General features: G+C 48.3%; 5 protein-coding genes across 6 annotated transcripts; 2 read left to right on the forward strand and 3 right to left on the reverse strand.

The window, feature by feature from the left end:
- Positions 1-345: 345 nt before the first annotated feature.
- Positions 346-13,627, reverse strand: LOC121591364 (CD9 antigen). 2 transcript variants are annotated; one of them, XM_041911758.1, is made up of 5 exons: positions 13,142-13,627; positions 3,626-3,814; positions 3,361-3,540; positions 3,086-3,274; positions 346-1,017 (listed from the first exon to the last, which is right to left on the reverse strand). In XM_041911758.1, the coding sequence occupies exons 1-5, from the start codon at positions 13,205-13,207 to the stop codon at positions 784-786; spliced, it is 858 nt and encodes a 285-aa protein (XP_041767692.1). In that variant the 5' UTR covers positions 13,208-13,627; the 3' UTR covers positions 346-783. The 2 variants fall into 2 exon arrangements, with proteins under 2 accessions (XP_041767692.1, XP_041767693.1); XM_041911759.1 differs by lacking the exon at positions 13,142-13,627 and adding an exon at positions 3,905-4,169.
- Positions 13,628-14,063: 436 nt separating this feature from the next.
- LOC121592882 (mitochondrial ribonuclease P protein 1 homolog) lies at positions 14,064-15,604 on the forward strand. Its single transcript, XM_041914745.1, has 3 exons — positions 14,064-14,498; positions 14,581-14,799; positions 14,877-15,604. Exons 1-3 carry the CDS (start codon positions 14,104-14,106, stop codon positions 15,583-15,585), a joined length of 1,323 nt encoding a protein of 440 aa, XP_041770679.1. The 5' UTR covers positions 14,064-14,103; the 3' UTR covers positions 15,586-15,604.
- LOC121592881 (ATP-dependent RNA helicase DHX8) lies at positions 15,600-19,892 on the reverse strand. The gene is made up of 3 exons (XM_041914744.1): positions 19,685-19,892; positions 16,059-19,602; positions 15,600-15,954 (listed from the first exon to the last, which is right to left on the reverse strand). Exons 1-3 carry the CDS (start codon positions 19,776-19,778, stop codon positions 15,732-15,734), a joined length of 3,861 nt encoding a protein of 1,286 aa, XP_041770678.1. The 5' UTR covers positions 19,779-19,892; the 3' UTR covers positions 15,600-15,731.
- A 199-nt stretch (positions 19,893-20,091) lies between these two features.
- On the forward strand, positions 20,092-20,810 carry LOC121591527 (ragulator complex protein LAMTOR2 homolog). Its single transcript, XM_041912137.1, has 2 exons — positions 20,092-20,337; positions 20,416-20,810. The coding sequence occupies exons 1-2, from the start codon at positions 20,270-20,272 to the stop codon at positions 20,723-20,725; spliced, it is 378 nt and encodes a 125-aa protein (XP_041768071.1). The 5' UTR covers positions 20,092-20,269; the 3' UTR covers positions 20,726-20,810.
- On the reverse strand, positions 20,737-22,227 carry LOC121591524 (dynein assembly factor 3, axonemal homolog). Its single transcript, XM_041912132.1, has one exon. It carries the CDS (start codon positions 22,141-22,143, stop codon positions 20,779-20,781), a length of 1,365 nt encoding a protein of 454 aa, XP_041768066.1. The 5' UTR covers positions 22,144-22,227; the 3' UTR covers positions 20,737-20,778.
- Positions 22,228-22,256: the final 29 nt, after the last annotated feature.

A 22,256-nucleotide genomic window follows, 5' to 3' on the forward strand; every position in this document is an offset into this window, starting at 1 on the left:
CAAATTAGCATAAAAAGATAGCGCGTCATCATATGTTAAATAATATACCTTATCTCCTTTGCTTTGCGCTACACGATGGCAGGTGATTCATCCGTATGTGCTTCTGGCATGGTATACGCGATAACGCACCATTCAAACAATTCTTCACCGTGACTCAAGCAGCCCGCCCACTCTCAATAGTAATGCTCTAATGTGTGAGCTTATCAATAAACAACGCACGTATATTGGTTTGTATGCACTCGTTTTGCTTTGGGTGTCTTCTGCATGAGGATTTCAGCAGGTGTATCGGTGTACCTTTCGGATGCGCTCGGAAGAAACAACCAAGTCAATAGATACTCAGGCGAATTGATTCACTGTTTGCTCTATTTTTACAATCTCTACCTTTAAATTATAATTATATTCGATCGTTGCTGCTTGTGCTTAACCGCTTATCCTTAGACAATTCCTTCGATAAACTGCTTCATATTCTTCCCTCTAACGACTAACGGCCTGTAAGCGCGGAATTTAAGTACATAGTTACCACCTAACGCCTAACGGACGAATGAATTTAAAAAAAAAACACGCGAAACGAAATGCCATCACTACTCGGTTGCTGCGTACTTGTGATTCGTGTGTGATTAAAATATGGAGTCCAAACTATTCCCAAACACGGGAACAGCCTCGCGCGTGTACTGCTGAGATAGTGATAAAAATAACGATTTATGGGCACGATACGATTTCCATCTGCTTGGCTTGTATACGTTGGCTAGTATGTGTTACTGGCGATGGTTACTGACGCCAAATTCAGTGAGAAGACTTCATGACCGGTTGATCGACCCGCGGCACGACGGGCTTCAGTGGAATCGGCGGTTTTGTACTGCTGTGGGGCGTCGGATTGCCGATGGTGACGGGTGACAGTGGCGTCAGCTCGCGGGTTCGCTTGACCCGCACCGAATGGTTGTTGTCACCGTTTGGCAGCATCAGGGTCGGCCGTCGGAGCAGCATCGTCAGCTGAATGGCGCAAAATATGCCCAGGCTCTGAAAAGAAAAGGAAAACGCCCGTGAGTGTGTTGTGTGCAAGATTGCAAGGAATCGTTTCAAAACAATGCGATGAAATATTTCAAACGCGGCTGAAATATTTCATCCATGCTTGCGCGCGAGACGGTTTCAAGCGATCAACAGCTAAACGCAATGTGTTTGGAGGATGATCTTGTGTTTGCAGTTAATATTCATCCCCTTGATCGTTTAAAATAATAACTCCACTACAAAATCGGAACATTGTGTAGAAATGTTACAAAACATATACGGCAAGGATTCGCAATAATAAACCGCATCTCACAGGCACAGTCGCCGAACGTTCATTCACAACGTTTGTTTATTATTAGTTTCCCTTCACGATGCAGCCTGCACACCGCACAGCGCGGAAACTGTTTGTCTTTCTTGTGGCTGTTTATTAACTGGGTATGAAGCATTACAGCAGGAAGGTGGCCCCTGCGTTTGTCTAAGGAACGTATCATCTTATGCGGTGTGTGTGTGTGGGGTTGTCGATGCTATATTTTTACATTTTCCGACCACACACGCAACAACAAAGAAGGCATAATGGGTGGTACCGGACGTGAATATTATTTTGAAGTTGGCGAGGGATAAGGAACAATCACACACGCACAGCTGCTGATGATGCTGACGAGAGCGTGTCGGGCTGGCCGAGACTTCCGTGTAATTTGAACGCGACAGAATACTTTTCTTGAGAACGTTGGAATGCGTGAAGGGCATGCAATGATGGAAATGACTTTTCCGTTTCAAAAGATCATTGCAGAAAGCTAGGCCCCCTTCACAGTATTCAAATTTTAAAACAAAACGCACAACTTCATTATACTTTAACTAGAGACAGTGCCGGTTCTAGTCATGCAACTAGTTGAGAAATTCATTGAAGAAGCATTAAACGCCATTTGGCACGGTTCCATTTACATGCGAGGCCCTAGAACGGACGTTCAAAACCCCACCCGGTAAGACCATGACCTACATTCGATCGCCGGCAGCGAACGAACGAAACACCGAACAAAAACACACAGCATCCGAAATTTTGAGCAACAGGTACCCAACCACACACACACACACCATCGATTCCGTCTGGCGTTATATCATCTCCAACGCCACCACGAGCAGCTGTTGTTTTGAGCAATTAAAAAAAAAACAATAACATACAACACCCCAAACAGTACGCAGCGTGGGGGACACAACAATGGTCATATTGTGCTCGGAGGGGTACACACGTCGACTAACCGATATCAGTCAGTGTCGTGTGACCATAAAATAAGATCAAATCCCGACTGTGCGACGGGATTCCACCGACCGCAGGAACAATTCAACCGGCCGGCGGCCCGGTTGGTGGAATGACCAGCATTTGCCATACATTTTCTCGAGACATTCACGCTGCGGCGGTGGCCTTCCATTCCTTCCATCCCTCCCAAAATCCGTGCGATCGTTCGTGTGCCCGTGTGTACGGCTGACGGTTTAACGCTGAAGGCGAGCGCGCGCGTTGCTGACAGACAGCGCCAAGGCACGAATGACGTCGGCCAACGACGACATCGTGTATATCTCCCCCGTGATGTAAACAGAGTACAGAGAGGACGCATTTTATTTTTGACCAGCAGAACAGAAACCACACCAAAGGGAGGGGAGGTGTGGTCCTTGTGGTGACTCGATGCTGCAACTACCATAAGGGCGTCCCCTTGTGTCCACCATCGTCACGATTTGTTGAATATAAATAATCTATTCATTATTTTGAAATCTTCGCTTCGCTTCAGAGGGGCGCCTATGCTTCCGAACGTCACCGAGCGAAGCGTCCGCCTCAAATGATCGCGCTGGATGCGATCCCGTGCAAGAAGAATGACTAATTTTCTTAATTAGTTACTCCATTTATGCTACAAGATTTATCGTTCCCTGCGTTTCGCTTCCTCCCACTCTCCCGTACTTCACATCCACGTCCGGTGCGGAAAAGAATTTATGTTAAGATTTAAGAGGACAGCATTCTTTCATCACCACGCCCGGGACGGTGGACCCGGGACGGAGGGGAGGAGTGTGACTAACACTAACACCCACATACCTGTATTAGCGCGGAGGCAACCGCAACCACGGCGACACGAATCATGTTCATCTCGATGCTCTTCACGAACACGTGCATGCAGCCGGTGTTGAAGACTTTCGTGTCGATCGGATCGTAGCAGGACCAGGGGAAGCCCATCTGCTTGTTCTTCTTGTAGTCATGGATGCCATTGTACCCGCAGCAACGGAACTGTTTGCGTGTGTGTGCCAAAAAGAGATTTATATGAATTACGATAAAACAATAGATATACGTTAGCACGCTTGCGCATCACTTACATCCCGCTGCAATCGGTTCCAGATGTGCGTCTGATCGTTGGTGTTGTCTTTTGCCAGAAACTCGGTAAAGCTCGTCTCGATCGCCACCTCGGCCGGTACGATCAGATGCGCCTTGGTGGCGACCGACCACCCACTCACTAAGAATAAGATCACAATGAAGAGCACTAAAAATGCGCAGAACTGAAAACGAAACAGGGAATTAAGTTGTTGTGTTCACATTTGGTGTTGGTGTTGGGATTAGAAGAAAGGGTGAAGTGCGTATTACCAATCCTAAGTAACACCGCTGCTTCCGGCTCGTGGACGTCCAGCCAAGGTAGCAGAGGGCTTGGGAGATTATGCCGAGCCCGATCAGCACGGCAAACGGTTCCCAGAACTGATTCTTTACGATCGGCGCGTACTGCTTATGGGTCCAGAGTAGGAATGCTCCGATTACTAGCTGTGCACCGCCACATATCTACATCGAACAGGGCGGGGGTTGTAAAGATGGGAAACACAACATTAAAAAGATCACAAAAGATAATAGCAAATTTAGACGGATAAACACCATTAGCGATCATGCACCTCTCCTTTAATGCATCGTTCGTTCGTTCGTTCGTTTGTTCATGATCAATTTAATGCAGCTGTAGATAATTAATGAGGGCCTTGAATCTTTGAAATGCATCACAACTCGGAAAGGGGAGATACATTTGGAAATTAAACCCGCACGGACCCCCGGTTCACGAAATAAAACGACCAACTACTGTTAGCCAAGTTCATAAATTCCTTGCCCGGGAGAGAGGTCCCCGGTGCGCGAAGATGGATCTGTGCGCTGTTAGCATAAACAAATGTGTGAAAAGTTTATACACTACTACTACTACTAGTACTACTACTAGCAGACAAGCACACAGTCTGCACAGACACACACTGTAGTGTGTAAAAATAAGATAAACAATCGCTGTCTTAGAAGCAAACACACAAACGTTTTTCTTCACCTTGTGGGAGAACGAGAGAGAGAGAGAGAGCCGGTGTATAAGAATGTATAAGAAGTTCCCTGTTCTTCTTACCACGCGGCTCGGTTTCAATGGCTGATGAGCTATGACAGGGTAAAGATTTTGCTCAAGATGAGACTAATATTATGCAAAGCAGACCATTTCCGCTGATTGACACGTTAGTACACGCTGCTACTGTTGGGCGGGGGGACCGGTTCTTTTCAGATGATGGATCGCTGACAGCACGGTCGCATTTCAAAACCTAGAAGTATTGCGAGACATTCTAACAAAATAACAATGGGAATAATAAACGCATTGATCCATTAGCAATTAGGACGCCCAATGGAAGTGCCTGGAATTTTCCAGATCGCTGGCAATCACGCTACAGGAGGACAAATAGAATAAGAGTAAATGTTTACCCGGGCTCATAGGTCAAACATCATCATCATCGTCGGCTCGTTTCGCTTTCTCGGAGCTGAGATGATTGAGACTGTCGTGACAATACTGTGCATTAATCCCAGAATCCCCAAACCCGAGAACAGTCGAGCCGCGTCTTAAGAGATCTGTTTACAAATCTCTAAACACTCGTAACTTTCCTTTGGGGACAAATTCCCCTTTCCGATTGAGATCTCTGTAATAGGAAACGCGCACACACACACACACGCATCACATACACAATGTGACCGCCGCAGGGTTTGTGACTTTGAATTCTTCCGCCAGCAGCAATCACACTAAACCCCATTTTTCACACCCATCGCTCAAGCAAGCTCCAACCAAACTCCCATCCGCCCGTTATGGATGTCACAAGCACACACACGATCGACGACCAACGGCGGTGGCGGCTTGAGTACTCATGTCACGTCCAACGTTCATAATAGTAAAAAGTTTACTGTTCATCGTTCTTCCTTCCCTGCTTCAATCGTCATCTCCGTAGCCCCGGGGTTTGTGGCCGCTTCAACCACCCAAGAATGTAACATAATCCAAACAAAAGCATATTCAAAACCCATTCCGCGCACGAATACAAGAACCACGAGCGCGCGCGCTCGTTCGCGACACATCGCCCCCTTTTCCTGGCCTAAAGAAGTGAGTGGAGTGTTGGAACGTAAAACTAACGAAACGATTATTCGAAACTATAGGGCCGCGGGGTTTGTGGCGATTATGAAGTTTGTACGGTTTGGCGATGATGCCCACTCGGTCACCGTGTCATGCATAATGCATATTCTCTGTCGATGGCAAAAATGGCATCCATTGATGGTGTGTACGAAGATGAGCACCCATTCGAAGATGAGTTGTCTGTTTATATTTCCCGCCAGTATTTTTTTGAACATAAAGGCTTCACCAATTTGCCCGAACGCGTGCCACTCTTTCCATAACAATAATCGGAACGATCGGGGGCGCTGCTGCGCGATTTGCGAGCTTTTGTGATAGAATTTACAAAACATTGGCCATAGTAATGGCCCAGCGTTTAAGTGCTCCTGCCATACCAGCATTTGCGACCGCGAGGTCGTTTGCCTGAGTGTTGAGACACGAACTGGCACTTATTACCGGCATGGGGGTAATTTACAATTCCGCATAATAAAGTCTGAAGTTTTGCTTTCTAAAGGATCGATAAACCTACGGGCGGCGAATGATTGGGGATTGATGGTAGGAAAATGTGAAGAATTTTATTTAGTAAACTTTTGCACCATTAGGAAAACACAAACCACAACACACGCGAGCTGAAATTGTGCAAAAGAATCCCTCCTGTTTGTAGCTCTTGCACAAGACGTTCCCCGGTTCCCGTGAACAAAACCTAGCCATTTCGTTGTCTAATTTGACGTTTTTATTCTCCACACATACGGCCCTTTATTAGCTTCCACTCTCTCTCTCTTTAATGTACCGAGGAGCATGACATAATTTTGAGGGAAAATTTATTGGAGCATCCAAAGCCGACGGCTGCACACTTTAGGGACATCAGTCGTAGGTTTGCGCGATGGGTCCTACTCGCGCGCATAGCGCGCATTTCACGCGGTTTCGTACCCCGCTAGACGACGACAACGTTCGATTTGGTTTGGTGTTGAAGGCAAGCAAAAAAGAACAAAAATATCAACCAATAGCGCATCCGTAGAGAACGATACCCAGATTCATATGTGGTCTACTTGCCAACAAGCACCAGCATCTTTGACACACATAGACCGTAGAGACTGGCTGAGGGAAGATGACTTTGCGGCAACATATGCAAAAAACCGCCTAGCGAGAGAGAGAGAGAGAGCTCATTTGGATGATTTTCAGTAAATGAAGTGTGACTACAAATCATCTTTTTTGTGTGTCTGTGCCGACATTAATGATGTTAGTAACGCTGCTAGAGAGAGAAAGAGATATGCGAGTTCTAATGTACTAAAGGCGTAACTGTTATTTTGTCCTCATTTTCTCTCTAATATCTAGAACAAAAATATGCTACACTCTTGAACATTAGTATAGCACGACCCCAACATTCAATAAAAAGGTTCCAGGAAGTTACAAACTTTCGAAACCATTGAATGATCATGGTTTTACTGGCGGTGATGTAAAATCGTTTCTAAAAGCCCATAAAAGTGTTCTCTTTGAAGTTTAGATCAGTTGCAGATGCGTGGTGCTCGACCATAAAAGATTAATGAAACGCACACGACGAGATCATCATCCGAGATACTCCCTTGATCGAGTTTTGAGTGGTCGAGAAATATTGTATCGTAATGAGGGAGAGAGTTCAGTCCTCCTGTTAATTAAAGTCCGTTTTCGAAAAACCGAAACCGCAAGAGCTTGCGGTCTGTGACGATTGACACGTTACCACTACGACCCCACGACGGGGGCACACACGGGGACAGCTCTGAAAGTCTGCACTGATTGCCACACCCATTAGCACCACTCCCTTCTAAGGGACCTTAAGCGGGGGCCCAGGTTTTTTCGCATCTTTTCCCTACTCCGGCTGTAGTGCGATGAGAGAGCTCCGATGACTACCATTACCACACCACGACCGTGTATGGAAAGACTCACGATTCTAAACTTAGACAGCCCTTCCCATCAGCTGGCCAATGTGTCTCGTATGAGAGTAGGGGAACCCCATCTCCAATACGTCGTATGTGTCTACCTTCGAGACAACTTCGACTGGATGTGAATTACCGCCGTCGAGTGAACAACCAAAGTACGACTACTCTCGTACCCGATCCGAAGGCCTTCTAATGCATCCATCGGTATCAGCGGGGGCAAGCGGGCCAAGCAAAAGAACTTGAACGGTTGAATGATCTTACTGCGATACTCCTCCAACAGGGAGGGCCTCAGCCCATCCCATTCTATCCCCCCCCCTTTTCTTTCCAAAAACATACCGTTTTGTTTATTTATACTTCTTGGGTTCGCGTTGGAAGAAGTTGAGGTGTGTATCGTGCTTTCGCAGCGATACTCGTACTTGATCAAAATTCTTGAACTCGAAACATCTCCAGATGCGTACGAGCAGGAGGGTGTTGTATGTGCTCTGCTTCTACTACTTCACCATCGTCATCGGTATCGATCGACTCTCCGTAATTCGCTATACGCACAGCGAAGATGTTGTGTGATCGTCACCAACACGGAGAGAGAGAGAGAGAGTGCAGAACATGGGAAAACCTTAGTTTGTTTGCTTTTCCGATTTGGGAAAACTGCAACATTATTGCCGTTCAATTTGCTTGTGTTCACTGGCCCAGTGCTGAGTCGGCACGGCTTGCAGCACGAAACAGCAAACAGCAAACAGGACCGATCAAAACATGTCCAATTTGCACCATTCTTTGTAATACACACACGCACACACGCACAAACTGTTGGGTGTTAATGTACATGAAGAACACAGCACGATCAAACAGAACCATAAATACCGGAAGTAACAAAAGAGATCCTCGTTCTTTTGAAGTATTCCGCCACACGATCTAACGCCTTGTGCTGTTGTATTATTTCAGTCATAGTCACAAGGAAGTGGTCCCAACAAATTTTGGAGTTTTCTTTTTGCTAAACGGTTCAGCTTTTTTGCACCTTAGGACCGAACTCGTTTGATCCAGCACTGCGAACAAGTGAAAGGTCGCTAAGCGTTAATTATCATCTGCATGATAAGTAATCTTCCAAACAGTAACGATTGTGCTTTGATCGGTTCGCAATCGTTACATCTAAAGGTGCTATAATTCGTAAAAAAGCAACGTTACCAGGTGTGAATTAAATAGTTCATAATGTTCTTTTAACCATGCCACAGCTCCAATTCCTATTTTATGCTGGAATTATGCACCGAATCTAACTGGCGTCTCTTTAAAAATGCATTCAATATGCAAAGCAAAGCCGAGCTGACTCTCTAGCCAATAAAAATACGCAATTCCAGGGAATTAAAAAGTGTCCTTTCTACGCAGCAGCAGCAGCAACAGCAGTTTGCCGTCTCATTCAATGTCGATTATTTTGCAACCCCTAACAAAATTGGGGGATATTGTTGTGTTCTATCCTGCCGCTTCCCGGCAATGTTCTCCCGAACAGCCTACACGAAGGGCCGACCTTCCCTCTGTTGGCATTACATCTGTGCCCACCCTTTCGCACGGGGCCGGTTCGGAAATAGGGAGCGACGAGATTTATTCACCAACTGCGCAAAACAAGAACGCATTTCCCCGTCCTCCTTTCGGGCTGCATCCATTTCGGCGCTGTTACTGCGTATTTCGATGCAGATTTGTGTTACGTGTTACACACGTGTTTCGAATGTGTTTCCTAAAATTAAAAGAAATTGGCTTTAAAAAACGTAACGTTTGAATATAAATAGGATCGTATGGTGTTTAGTTTAGTTGAAATTCCATAGAATTAAATTAACCTTGAACAGCGTACCAGGGGATAGACATATGAGATGGAAAGTCCCGCTGATGTGTCTTAATTCCAAGAACCATATTCATTTCCCTATTCTTTTGTAAACACACATATGTGGCGAGTAAATAAAACATCATCAGCACGCATGAGGGCTTTGCTTCGGGTCACAAATTGGAGCAAATCATAAATTTCTAACCGCAGAAACAACTTTACATATCATTGCTTCACTCTCCCCACAAATCATGCAAGCCTTGTGTCCTGTACAACCGCCTGTAGAAACCCGAATTGCAAAGCTAAGAAATGGGCGGAAGGAAGCCGACCATGTATGTAGCAGTCTCGAGTAATCCAACTAAATGCTTTCTTCTGCAGGATTAAAGTAATTGCCTTGTCTTGGAGTAAGCCACTGCTGGCCACTGCTGGGTGGTTGCGTGCACCCGCCCCCTCCTGTCCCGTAGTGCTGTAACCGCACATAGATAATGCACAACGGAACGCATCACAATTTGGACCAAATCCAAGCGAGAAGCCATTCCACAGGATCCACTCATAATCCCCTCCATCAACATATCAGTGCGGGGCGAAGCGCTTTGGAGCAACGGAAGGACGGCAAGGACAAAATGGAATACTTTTTTATTGTTAAAACATGCTAAGAATTATTACGATGACCAGAGAATATGTGTATGTTCTGGGCGTGTGTGTGTGTGTGTGTCTGTGGAGCACAGAAACAGCTTAACTGAATTAAATGGGACAACATTTCAACGGTCTCTGCACGTTAAGTGATAGCCCCAACGAACGTATAGGGAGGGGGGCAATGGAGAAAAGGGCGAGGAAATCAATTTGAGCGGAAAATATCACAACCAAAAAACAATAGACAAATAGAGGAAAAATTCGAGAAAACTTAACCAACCAGGCAAAAGTACATGGATTAACTCACGGATCCATGACGATAATCCTTGCCACAACCATTCTTCCAGCTGCAGGGGTGTTCCAGTGGATGGCCCGAGGAAAGTGGCAAAAGGGCTGTGACAGAGTGTGTGTGTGTGTGTATGTGTGGCGAGTGTAGGATTCGTAAGGCTTCCAGTGGTATCATCGCGTGTGATATGTGGCACATTACGCGTAGCAACTTCAGTGTGTGGAGGGAGTTTTGATGACTTGGACTGGCCAATTTTCGTCCAACTATTGTTTCATGCCCGTCCAGCCATGCGAAGCCAAGCTATAATTAGAAGTATATCGCAATACCCCCGAGAGAGAGAGAGGATGTCTCGCGACATCCAACCCACGCCCTGGCACGCCAGGCCAGGCCAGCAGCAAAGATAATGATGTCTTCTTGCTCCAAATGTAATGGGGTACAGCGAGATAGCGCGAGACGATAATGAAGTGGGCCCCATGTCCCATCCCATCCACGGTCACAATGTTTTGTGTTAACGTCGTCAGATATATACATTCAAGGGTATGTAGGTAGCCTCGAGATAGGTTTGTCTTTTTTAACGTTCTGCCAACGATGTTTTGTTTGTTTGAAGTACTTGCTGGAGGTATGAGCGCTCCCATGTTACAAAATCCAAGTAGGCGCCGTTGCTGGATCTTGCTTGTTTGCTTTAGAACCGAGCCTTGTTTTTGGGGTAGGTTTGCTCAGGCCAAACCCCTCTGTAAAGGGGACTCGCTTTGAAACCCCTACAACTTAGAATTCGGACTTTGGGAAGCGAACCCCTCGGACATTTTACATCGTAATTCTCCCTAGCCTTTTGCTCTCTGTTTTCCATCAGCTTTCTGTGTCAGAAAAGTCGGAAATGGTGGATTCATATTGCTTTTGTGGGTGATTCTCCGTCCCCCGCTCCGGTGATCAGTATTTATGTCCGCAATCACCGGGCATGGGGCCGAACTTTTATTTACCCAGCGTTCGGTAGAGTTGTTTGGTAAACTGAAGCTGATGCTCGGAATTATTGAATGGACCACATCTGGTGGCGACAATCCATTTAGAAGGTGTCGGTGTAGGCTCACTCTCCCTCTGTTTTGCCGGTTTCGTTTCTGAAGCTTGTGAATGTGGTGGTCGACCGCGTTTTGTTTATAGTAGCTCGTCTCGCATAACCTGAGCCTTGAGACGCGTAAAGGTCGTATCGGATATGGGGCCGGCCTGATTCGTCCACCTCGGCGGGGGTTTGTTTGTGGGGAAAAAGATGGATTGAGTTTTAAAATAGGTCCTGGTGCTTAATCATCCTTTCCCTGTTGCCCCATTCCCGGATTCGCACGCTTTTCCGGCCCGCTCTGCTCGTGTACTTGATGATGAATAATCACATTTCACACAATGGCGTTAAAAACAGAGGGACAGAGGAGTTCTCTGCTTTCGCTGGTAAAAATGATGATTCGGTTTTGGAGTTCGAATTCTAGCGGGATTGCTCGTGGCCACGGCGGAGTTTTCCGGCCAGTAACACTATACACGTCCGTCTCGCGTTAGGAATTAGCTCACTGAAGCGTAACCGGTGGAGGTTTTGTGAATGTGTGTGCTTGTATTTGTTGCTGCTGTGTCTACTCAGCATAATAGTGTGACCAAGAGAGCTGTATTGTGGCTGTTTAGTGTTTGACGCACAAAAGTCAATAGTGGAGAAGGGCGGGCCATCTCTTTGTGTTGTGTGTTTGTGGCTTCAAACCCGATTTGTGGGTTGGAATGGAGTGGGGAGGGGGGGCGGGGAGGAAATTGGGGGTGCGAGAAAGTCCAGCGTGTGGTTTTATCTTGGGGGTGACATTTCTCTAACCAGCCGATTGGCCCCGTTTTATCGACTCGCCTGCACTTTTGATGGATGTGTACGTGCGTGGTAGGCCTAACTTCCCTCGAATCGGGGTGATCGTTGCCCGGGGTAACCACAGGTAGCGTGCGCGTGCGGGACCAGGTAAGAAAACTATCGCACCCATACACGCGCGCACGCAAGGTGTGTGATGCACCAACACACACACACACAACCACCACTGTAGTTGCTTGTACATAACGCGCAGCACACTTTAAATGCCGCTTTTCAAACGCTAACATGGTGTAATAGGTTATTGTTAGTTTGCAGTAGACTCATTTTAAGCTTTTTTGCAAGATGATTTTTTTTCGATGATGGGATGGTTTTCCCAATTGTGGAAATCCTCTTTTCAAGCGGCATTTTTCTATCTCTTTCTCTCTCACACACACACACACACACACGGACACACACGCGTCCATTTCAGCAAGTTCAGCATGCGTTTTCTTACCTTTCCTTTTACCAGAGCACATTTTTGTCTGTTTTATGTTAGTTACCCCTCTGTGTAAACTGCTAACCTCATACCACCACCACCACCATGATCGTTACTGTACGGATACAGTACGGATTCCGGTTTTGGAGGGTGCATAACTGAGCCTGTGTAGATGTGTGCGTTACAGTAAATACAGGTTTAAGACCCCTTAGCGAAGCGATTAGGGTGGAAGACGAGGGAAGACTTCAACTTCACGTACGAGCACGTCGATGCATTTATCGAGATTTTTCTTTGACCTCCTGCCAATAGTTATGAAGAAGAAACATGGCTACAACCTTAACGACCGACACTAGGACAGAACAAACGACGAAGGCTCACGATTAATCACTTCATTATGGCGAAGGGAAAGCTATGCCCTTCGTGTACAACGACTACGACACATCACGCGCAATTAGCATTCCCCTTTTTTATAATTCATCCCTTCTCATCAGGTAGCGTGACTTTGCATGATGATCTTTTTGCAAAACAGATCACCAATCTTTGTGTTTGTGTGTGTGTCTCGTCTGTAGCGTTGTCACCTCTGCACAACATTCCATTCAAAGCCGATCGCTTTCTGCACACGCAATGGCTACTAATTTAAATTTCAAACGAACAACACATGTGATTTGCATACTTGACTTTTTTTTCTTCTACTGCATGATCGCTAATATCGCTAGTGCGCAAACTGTTTGCGCTCTACCCGCACACACACACACACCATCACAATATAGCGCAGAATCACTCACCGATATTAGAATAACATATGCGTACACTAAATACTTGAAACACTTGATGCGCGCGGAAAGACGCATTTTTTCTTCTTCTTCTCTCGCTCTAGTATGGCTTGCTTGGATGTATTATTATTGCTGGAAAACACATTCGATCACACGGCCGATGCACCACTACGACGGGCTTGGTTGGATGCTGCACTACTGTTGCGTTTGCTGCTGCTGCTGCTGCTGTTGATGACGACGGTGGTACGCGGTGGTTCGAATCTCACAAACATGTTTAACAAACAAAAAAACTTTTAAACCATTATTGCGTTTCCTTTTTTTCTTTTTGTGGCAATTTTTAGCAACACAATTCCCCGTTAGAACCCGTTCGCACGGGACGGCAATTAAAACAGACGACCACCACGCACACAAAACAATGCGCTAGTGGCGTGGAAAACGACGAACCGATTTCTTGCAACGAACTGTGTGGAAAGCGATCCGTACCGTTGGCGCTTTTGCCTCGAGCACGCCATGCCTTTGCACTATGGGTTCTTGTTGTTGGTAGAGGGTGGTCAAAAAATGTCCTAAAATTTAAATCTAAAATTTGATAATCTTTTAAAAGCTTGTTAGTTTGAACGTTAAATTTGAGTTCTGTATTAAAATACAGAACGATTTTAATGATAAGTAATATTTTGTTCCCATTCGATCCCAGTGTGCAGTATCCATCAGCCACTCTCTATGCTTGTTCTCTCTTTTGCATGAAGTGTTGAGTAATTTTTAAGGTTATGTTACTTTCTATGCTTTTAAAATGCTTCATACTAGACTCTGAAATTTACAAATTACAAACATTTAAATCTACAAGTAAAAATGATTTCCTTCCCTGTTTCACTGTCTTTTTTAGCGCACCGTGCAAAAGGACCATCTCTACCCGAATTTTTGACGTTTCCAAAACGTAAACAAACACACACACGGCGCAAATTGTCAAACCCCAGCGCATGTTGTGCTATTTGCGATTTACAGCAACATCTATTGTACAACAGGCGGGCCCGAAAATGTTACGTACATTCGCGCTTACGGCAAGAATATTTGCGAAAACCTCGTTTCCCACCTCGCTCGGTGGACGCCACCTGCAACAACCTGCAGCCTGCGGTGCAGCATTATGGAAACAGTACACAAATCTTCCCCACAGCAAAGAGCTACCGGAGCAGAAAGCCGATGGTAGCGAAACGGCCAAACCCAATAGCACCACCACACCCGGGTTCGATGCGGAGAAGCGTAGAAAAGTGCTCGAGCTAGAGATAGAGGTGATGCGGCAGGAAGGTAGAAAGGTGCCCTCCGTTTCTACCATCAAGCCGGATCAGTGGGAACATCTATTAGGTTTATCGTCCCGGTAAGCAGCTGAATCGTATGCCCTCCATTATGACTTTTAATCGATGACGACAATGGAAATTTACACCTCCGTTTTTTTGCAGAAACCAGCGTCGTCAATACTACCTTTACCTGTGGAACATTGAAATGGTTCGATTGGGACAGAAGCTGAAAAAGGAGCGCAAACAGGAAGAGATCGCCAAGCGGCGGGAAGAGCTAATAAAGGCGACGGCGGCAAACGATCACATCGTGTACGGGCTGTTTCACAACACAATGTTCCTGCGGATATACGACTCGAAGATGGATCACTTTCACAACAACCGGTAATACGATCCACCCGAACGATCGACATCGGATAGTAGTAACCGTTGGCTTCACTTCCACCTTGACCTTTCCACAGGCTCGTTCAAGCGATGCAGTTCGGGTGCAATCTGGTGATCGATTGCTCGTACGATGATTACATGAACGATAAGGAGATGCGCAACACGGCGAAGCAGCTGATGCTGTGCTTCGCGCTCAACCGGTCCCACGAGGAACCGTTCAACATTCACCACTGCAATGCAAACTATGGCAAGACGACGATGAAACAGCTCGAAAAGCATCTGGTGCAAATCCACCAGCCCGAGTTCCCGTTCAACGTTACCGATCGGAGCTATACGGAGCTTTTCCCCAAAGAGCGGCTGGTCTACCTGACGCCCCACTGCAAGAACGATCTGACTGAGTTTAACCCAGACGATGTGTACATAATCGGCGCCATGGTGGACAAATCATCCCAGGAGGCCGTTTCGCTCGGCAAGGCCAAGAAGCTTGGTCTGCGGATGGCACGGCTGCCGCTGGATCGGTACTTTCAGTTTAAGAGCGGCAAATCGCTTACCCTCGATCAGATGGTTGCGATCATGCTGGAGCTGAAAACGAGCAACAACTTCGAGAAAGCGTTCCAGCACGTACCCCGCCGCAAGATAACGACGGTGGATGAGGCGGCAGCCAAAGAGCAGGAGATGCGTGAGGTGGCGAAATTTAAATTTAACTTCAACAACAAACGGACGGGCGATAAGCGAAACAATAGTAAACAAAGTTCCCATCCCAAGTTAGGGAAAGGTAGGTATTAAATGGGAGGCGTGAGTGAGAGGAAGCCATTGTGTGGCAGTTCTATATTGTAAGATTAAAAGATAGTCCAACCCGTCGTTGTACGGTAGACGGGTAGTCTCCCCAGTCACAAGCGAAGATAGAAGATGGTCGTTGCCTTTTGGTGTGCTTAATTGCGACGCCTTCGGGTTCTGCTGATACGCCACGCGTTCGGTTCCTCGTACTTGTTGTACAGCGGTTCCAGCCGTTGGTTCTTCTTGAACTTGCTGAGCTTCGTGGGGTCCGAGAAGCGGAAGAAGGCTGGTGCAAACTCTACCAACCATTTCGGATCGATCGTGGTCACCTCGCGCATGTACTCCTTCGTCGTCTGGACGAGCTCGTGATAGACAACCCTAGAAAGTGGAGAGCAAGTGGAGAAAATCGAAATTAAAATGATTAGTAAAAATGAACACAGGAAAAAAACACTCTTAAACGGTAATCCATTTGAAGTCCTTACCATTCCGGTTGCCGGTTGAACAGTGCACTGGATGGATGAATGTAAACGACCTGCGAATCCACCAACGTTCGGTAGCCCTCCTGCGGGTCCTTCTTGGCCGCATTGCGGAAGAACCCAGAGCAGATCGCTTTCTGCACGCGTACCGTATTCTTGCCCGCCGAAACCACGTCCAGCTTGTGTCGATCCATAATGCCCAGCAGCTGCTTGCGCACGTCCTGTGCCCGCTTCAGCGTTCGAATCTGGACAAAGTTCTCGTAACACCAGGCGTTCGAGAACTTATTATTCTTCCAGCTATTGTAAACGGCCAGCAGCGTCAGATGGTCACCCTCGATTTGGTTAAACTTTGCCTTCTTCTGATCGGCCAGTGCCTGTTTGTCCTTTGGCCGGTAGAACACGTTCTGCACCGAAAGCATCGAAACGATTGTGAGCACTTCGTCGGAGCACTGGAGCGCTACGGACATGATCAGCAGCTTAGAAAGGTTCGGCTCGAGCGGAAACTCTGCCATCCTTCGGCCGAGCCGCGTGAGCAAACCTTCATTGTCGAGGGCTGAAAGCGAGTGGAGCTGTTCCAGTGCCATCACCAGCGATTCCACCGGCGGCGCATCCATGAAATCAAAGTGCAGCAGATCGTTAATGCCCATCGTTTTCAGTTGCAGCACGGTGGTGGCTAGATTGGTTCGCTGAATTTCCGGCACCGGAGTGGGCAACATTTCATCCCGATAGGCGCGCTCCGTGTAGAGCCGGTAGGCTTTGCCCGGCCCGGTACGACCGGCACGGCCCGCCCGCTGTTTGGCGGCCGCTTGCGAGATGGGCGTAACCACCAGCGAATCCATGCCCGTCTTCGAGTTGTACACCTTCTGCTTGACGAAGCCGGGATCGACCACGTAGTAGATTCCGTCGATGGTTAGTGACGTTTCGGCGATGTTGGTTGCAATTACGACCTTACGGCTGCCGGGTGGCGCCGGATCGAAGATGCGCGTTTGCATTTCCGACGGGAGGGCAGAGTAGACGGGCAGGATGATGAGTTCCGGAACGTCCGGACCCAACGACTTCATCCGCTCGTACAGAATCTCACAGGCAGTATCAATCTCCTCCTGACCGGTGAGGAAGAGCAGCACATCCCCCGGCGGTTCACGCAGATGGATCTGCATGACGGTGATGAGCGATGCGTCCAGATAGTCCGTTTCCGGCTCCTTTGTGTAGAGAATCTCCACCGGAAACGTTCGTCCGGGGATGGTAAAGATGGGTGCTTCGAAGAAATATTGCGAAAACTTGACCGCATCGAGCGTGGCCGACGTGACGATCAGCTTCAGTTCCGGTCGCTTCTGGACGGCTTGCTTCAGCAGCCCAAACAACACATCCGTGTGTATCGTACGCTCGTGCGCTTCGTCCAGCATGATGACCGAGTACGATTTGAGGTCAAAATCCACCAAACACTCACGCAACAACATACCGTCCGTCATGTACTTGATCACCGTTTCCTGGCTCGTGCAGTCCTCGAAGCGGATCGTGTAGCCAACCTCCTGCCCGAGTCGGCAACCGTACTCCTCCGCCACGCGCTTCGCCACCGACATGGCCGCAACACGACGCGGCTGCGTACAGCCAATCTTGCCCCGCGCAATAAACCCGCTCTCCGCTAGGTACTGCGTGATTTGCGTCGTTTTACCCGAGCCCGTCTCGCCGATCACGATCAGTATCTGGTTGTCGGTGACGGCCTTGATGAGATCGTCGCGCAGCTTGTAGATGGGCAGCGATTGGCGCTGCTCCACCAGGCTCATGTCGGTTTTGCGCCCGAACGAGCTCTTCTTGCCGCCAATGATGGCCTTCTTCCACTCCGGCACGTCCTGCGTGGACATGCCGACACCGCGCGTATTGGACGCCGCCGTTCGCTCGTCATCCTCATCCGGCAGCGGATCGATCCAGTTCTTGTTCATGTTCGTGGGCACCGCGTCCATCTCCTGCTCGCGCTGCAGCATCTTCTGCTCGCGCCGCTCCTTCGCCAGTGCCGTCTGCATCATGGCCGCCTGGGCGAGCGAACCGTCCGGATTCTTCACGATACGCACCGGCGAAAGATCGTGCAGGGCGCGACCATGGCCCTGCAGGAACGGGGGCTCATCTTCCACGATTTCTATCTCAATGTCCGCCTCACTGTCCTCATCCTTCGGCAGCAGACCCGTCTCCTCGTCAAAGTCGGGCATCTCGGAGCGATCGATCACACCGGACGAGATCATTTGCTTAATCTCCCAGCGCTCGGGCGAAGAGATACGCGTCACCTTCTTGCGGGACGTTTCTTCTACCTGCTCCAGCGTGCCCTCCTGGAGGTTCAGCATCGACGGAACGGTCATTGGACGATCGGGATTGCGGGCGCCTGCTTCCCCATCGCCCCCTTCCTTCAAATGTGCGTGAGAAAGTGGGTTCAGATCCCGTCCGCTCGATTGCTCCACCTCTTTCATGCTGAGGGAAATTTTGTTCCCCGCCAGGGACATCACCTTCACCTTCACTTCGTCACCGCGGTTAACGACATCGGTCACGAGATTTACTCTGCCCTCGGTGGAAAGCTGCGAAATGTGCACCAAGCCTTCTTTTTTGCGCCGAAACCCATTCAGCTGTACGAAACATCCGAACGCGACAATGTTCACCACGCGCCCGTCGTAGATATGGCCCGGTTCCGGCTCTTCCGGCATGGGTGGAGGCATTCTGCGCTTCTCCATGGCCGCTGGCGGTTCCCGGGAATTGCTACGATTGCGATGGCGGGACCGCTCCTTCGAATTGCTGCGCGAACGGCTTCTTCTCGAACGCCGATCACGCTCCCGATCGCGGTCTCGATCACGGTCTCGACCTCCACGATCGCGGTCCCGGTCCCGGTCCCTTGTTCTATCTCGATCATGCCGATCACGACTTTTCGATCGACTTCTGCGTCTTCTATCCTTGGATCTGCTTCTTCTTCGACGATCTCGCGATTTGCTTCGATCCCGACGCCTGTCTCTCGATTTGCTGCGCTCTCTCCTTCGTTCTCGCGACTGGCTACGGCGATCGCGACGCTTCGCCACTTCCTTTTCCTCTTCGGTCGACTTGGAAGGGGCTAGATTCTCCAGCTCCGCAAACATATTGTCCACCTCGAGCTGCTCGCGCGACTTTCCACCCTCTTTGCCTCCCTTCGATGGTGCCATCTGTTCCAACTCCGAAAACATATCGTCCACCACATCACCACCGCCAAGGGGTTTCTTTTCCTCCTTCCTGTCTTTATACTTTTCTATCCGCTTTTTGTCGTGCTTCGTGTCGTCCTCCGCTTCCTCATCCGAAGAGTACGCTTTTTTGTTGTTCGGTATCGCCAAGCCGGGAAACTTGTACGCAAGGTTCTTGCCATCGTTTGCGTCGTCCTCGAACGCGGATGTGCTCTGCTTCCCGGCGGGCTTCATCAGCTGTATGATACGCAGCAGGTTCGTTGTGAACGAGTCGGAAAATTCGGCCCCATTTTCGACCAGCACACGCTTGAACGCTTCGATGGTGGGATTTTTGTGTGCCAGATCGATGATGAATTCCGCTGCAAATGAGAAAAATACATTTATTTTATTGAAATATTGAGGTCATACAACACACAGTCACACAACAAGCTCGATGCTTACCCAAATCTTTGTCGTTCAAGCCGAGATGGTTTTCCAGCTCTGTACAAATCTTGGACACCAGCGAAAGATGCTCAAGCTGCTCCAATTCATCCATTTTGGCTGGATGAAGTAAAAATACACAATTTTAGCACGATTTTCGTACACTTTTGCAAACACGATGAAAAAGATGCGTATCAATATGTGGTAAACAAACGCGTTGACAGTTCATCTGTCATTAACCCTTCGCTGTACAAGGCGTTCAGTACGAGAGCTGTCAAATTATGTTTAAAAATGTTTAAATTACTCTTATTTGTTCTCTTTTAAATGTAGTTGATCATAAATGCTATACAACTCGATTTTTACTTTTAAATACAATCTGTTTCGATTAAAGCAATTCCATAAAATGTCACTTTTCCATGCACATCCAATCCCCCACCGTTGACACAAAATGTAAACAACAACACTTGCGGTCGGGATCAGTTGCTCTTCTCGTTTCTTTCCTTTGCGTTCCAAAAAACGGTATTCCATCGGTCGTGATAACGCATCAAGTTACTTGTGATTAGTCTACTCAAACCCTCGGACCAGCCTTATCATTTGTGTGCCACCATGCTTCAACCCAAAGTTCTAACATCCGTACTGAGCCAGGCGAATACGGGAGGCGTCGAAAACACGATGTACTTTACACACGACCACGCACAATACGGGAATGGTTCTGATTTACATGTCACTGCTTTCCCCCTTCCTTTTTCCAGCCTGCTCACACACGAAGGAGCACTGCTGGCGTTTTCCGGATTCGGCGACAAGGACGCCACGGTCACAGCGGCGATCGCGAGCAACATCTGGTCCGTTTACGAAAAGAATGGCCGCAACGCATTCCGAGAAGATCGACTCCAGTACGTGTTTCTGCAGTGTGAGAACGGTAACGTCGTCATTACGCAGGTGGCCAACCTGCTGCTCTGTCTGTACGCCCGGGACAGTGTGGGGCTTGGCATACTGAAGGAAAAAGCGCAAGCCCTTGCCACCTACCTGGAGGGACCGCTGAAAGAGATCGCTACATCGTAGGAGGGCCAATCTTTTGTTATATTCATATTTATTAGAGCTTAATACATTTGCGTTCACTTATTGGCGGCACGCTTGTATAAAAGGACGGGATGATTTTTGTTGATGGAAAAGTTTGTCACCGCTGCGAGGGATTCCTTCTGTGCGAAGGCCTTAATCTTTTCGGTATGTTCTTTAATTTCCTCTTTGCTGAAAACGGTTAGCTGACGCGTTTCGAAGCACACGAGGCTGTTCTCCTTCCAGGTGCGGCTAAAACCGTCCTTAACCAAGCCCAGATAGTTGCTTGCCACAAATACGACATCGAACTTGCCAGCAAACCGCTCCATCTCGTGCATCCGCAAAACGTCTTCCACAGAAAGGAAGTGAATGGTTAAATTGTCGCACCTCAAAAGGGGTTTATTGTAATGTATGGCTTCCGCTGACTCGGTGCGTGCCTCGTGTTTGTTGAGATTTTTCCCCGCATCCAGCTGGTGCGCACCGTACTGATGGATGTCCTTCGGATCGAAGCAGTATGGCTTCCGGTTTTGAATTTCGTACACTATCTGCAGCACATTGCGCTCCGTCACATCGGTCGAGCGGAAATCATTCACACCATGCTTGGAGCGGGAAAGCCTCTCCTCGGCACACTTGTGCCCGAACGCTATGTACGGTCCGGTCATGTTATCACCAACCGAACCACGGTGCAGAAACCCTTTCCCGTTGCGCACCAACCCGACGGCAAACGTTTTGTTCGGATCGCTCTGCTCGTACTCGGGAAAGGTGAAGGCGATTCCCGTCTCCCGCCAGTGCTTGTACTCCTGGGGGCACACCTGCTTCGCACCGTTTTCCCGCAGTCGCATCTGCAAATCCCAATCGAATGCACCGTTGCGATGATCGTACCGCTCACCGAGCTGCACGCGCAACCGATCTTCCCAGTAGCGTGCGATATTGAACACGTGTTCCGGCGCATTCGTCCAGAAGCGAAACACGTTCTCGAGCTGATCGCGCTCCTTATATCGTAGCGTTTCGTAATTGAACATCGGTGCTTGGCGCTGCGCGTACTCCACGTCGGTGATGATGTCGGTCAGCTCTTTCGCCTTACTGCTCAAGTAGGCACTGCTGAACGGGCGGATGAGATTGTTTCCAAAGAGGTCCATAAAGAGATGCGTTTTGCCTTTGAGCGAGAGCAGTTCCGGGTCTTCGAAAGCGACCGCAAGCAGCACCATATGTCGTGCCAGCAGTTCGATGCATCCTTCCGCTAGGTACACGTTGACTTTCAGGCCGGGATGAAGGAATAGCTGCGATGCGGTCGCCAGGATGTGTCGCGGGTCACCGCTTCCGAACAGTAAAATGTTTAAGCTTTCCGGTAGAGACCCATCGGCTGATAATTTCTTCTGGTATTGCTGGATAAAATTAAGTGCTTCACAGAATCCCCAAAACATCGTGACCGCACGTGAAATGCACCCCGCTTGTACTGCAGAGGGTACTGCTACGCTAGTGTTGCTGCAAATAACAAGTCACTGGGTAGTTGCTATCGGAGACCCCGTTTCCATGG

The sequence above is a fragment of the Anopheles merus genome, chromosome 2L (assembly GCF_017562075.2).
Source record: "Anopheles merus strain MAF chromosome 2L, AmerM5.1, whole genome shotgun sequence".
NCBI lineage: Eukaryota > Metazoa > Arthropoda > Insecta > Diptera > Culicidae > Anopheles > Anopheles merus.

Bases quoted from the DNA above. Each gene is read 5' to 3' on its own strand.
- LOC121591364 (XM_041911758.1), bottom strand. From the start codon at position 13,207: ATGCGTCTTTCCGCGCGCATCAAGTGTTTCAAGTATTTAGTGTACGCA. The intron at 3,815-13,141 runs GTGAGTGATTCT...TGTTCGATGTAG, and splicing joins CATATGTTATTCTAATATCG to ATATGTGGCGGTGCACAGCT. The intron at 3,275-3,360 runs GTAAGTGATGCG...ACACGCAAACAG, and splicing joins GGAACCGATTGCAGCGGGAT to TTCCGTTGCTGCGGGTACAA.
- LOC121592882 (XM_041914745.1), top strand. From the start codon at position 14,104: ATGTTGTGCTATTTGCGATTTACAGCAACATCTATTGTACAACAGGCG. The intron at 14,499-14,580 runs GTAAGCAGCTGA...GTTTTTTTGCAG, and splicing joins CTATTAGGTTTATCGTCCCG to AAACCAGCGTCGTCAATACT. The intron at 14,800-14,876 runs GTAATACGATCC...ACCTTTCCACAG, and splicing joins GATCACTTTCACAACAACCG to GCTCGTTCAAGCGATGCAGT.
- LOC121592881 (XM_041914744.1), bottom strand. From the start codon at position 19,778: ATGGATGAATTGGAGCAGCTTGAGCATCTTTCGCTGGTGTCCAAGATT. The intron at 19,603-19,684 runs GTAAGCATCGAG...TCTCATTTGCAG, and splicing joins CTTGAACGACAAAGATTTGG to CGGAATTCATCATCGATCTG. The intron at 15,955-16,058 runs GTAAGGACTTCA...TCCACTTTCTAG, and splicing joins TTCAACCGGCAACCGGAATG to GGTTGTCTATCACGAGCTCG.
- LOC121591527 (XM_041912137.1), top strand. From the start codon at position 20,270: ATGCTTCAACCCAAAGTTCTAACATCCGTACTGAGCCAGGCGAATACG. The intron at 20,338-20,415 runs GTACTTTACACA...TCCTTTTTCCAG, and splicing joins GGAGGCGTCGAAAACACGAT to CCTGCTCACACACGAAGGAG.
- LOC121591524 (XM_041912132.1), bottom strand. From the start codon at position 22,143: ATGTTTTGGGGATTCTGTGAAGCACTTAATTTTATCCAGCAATACCAG.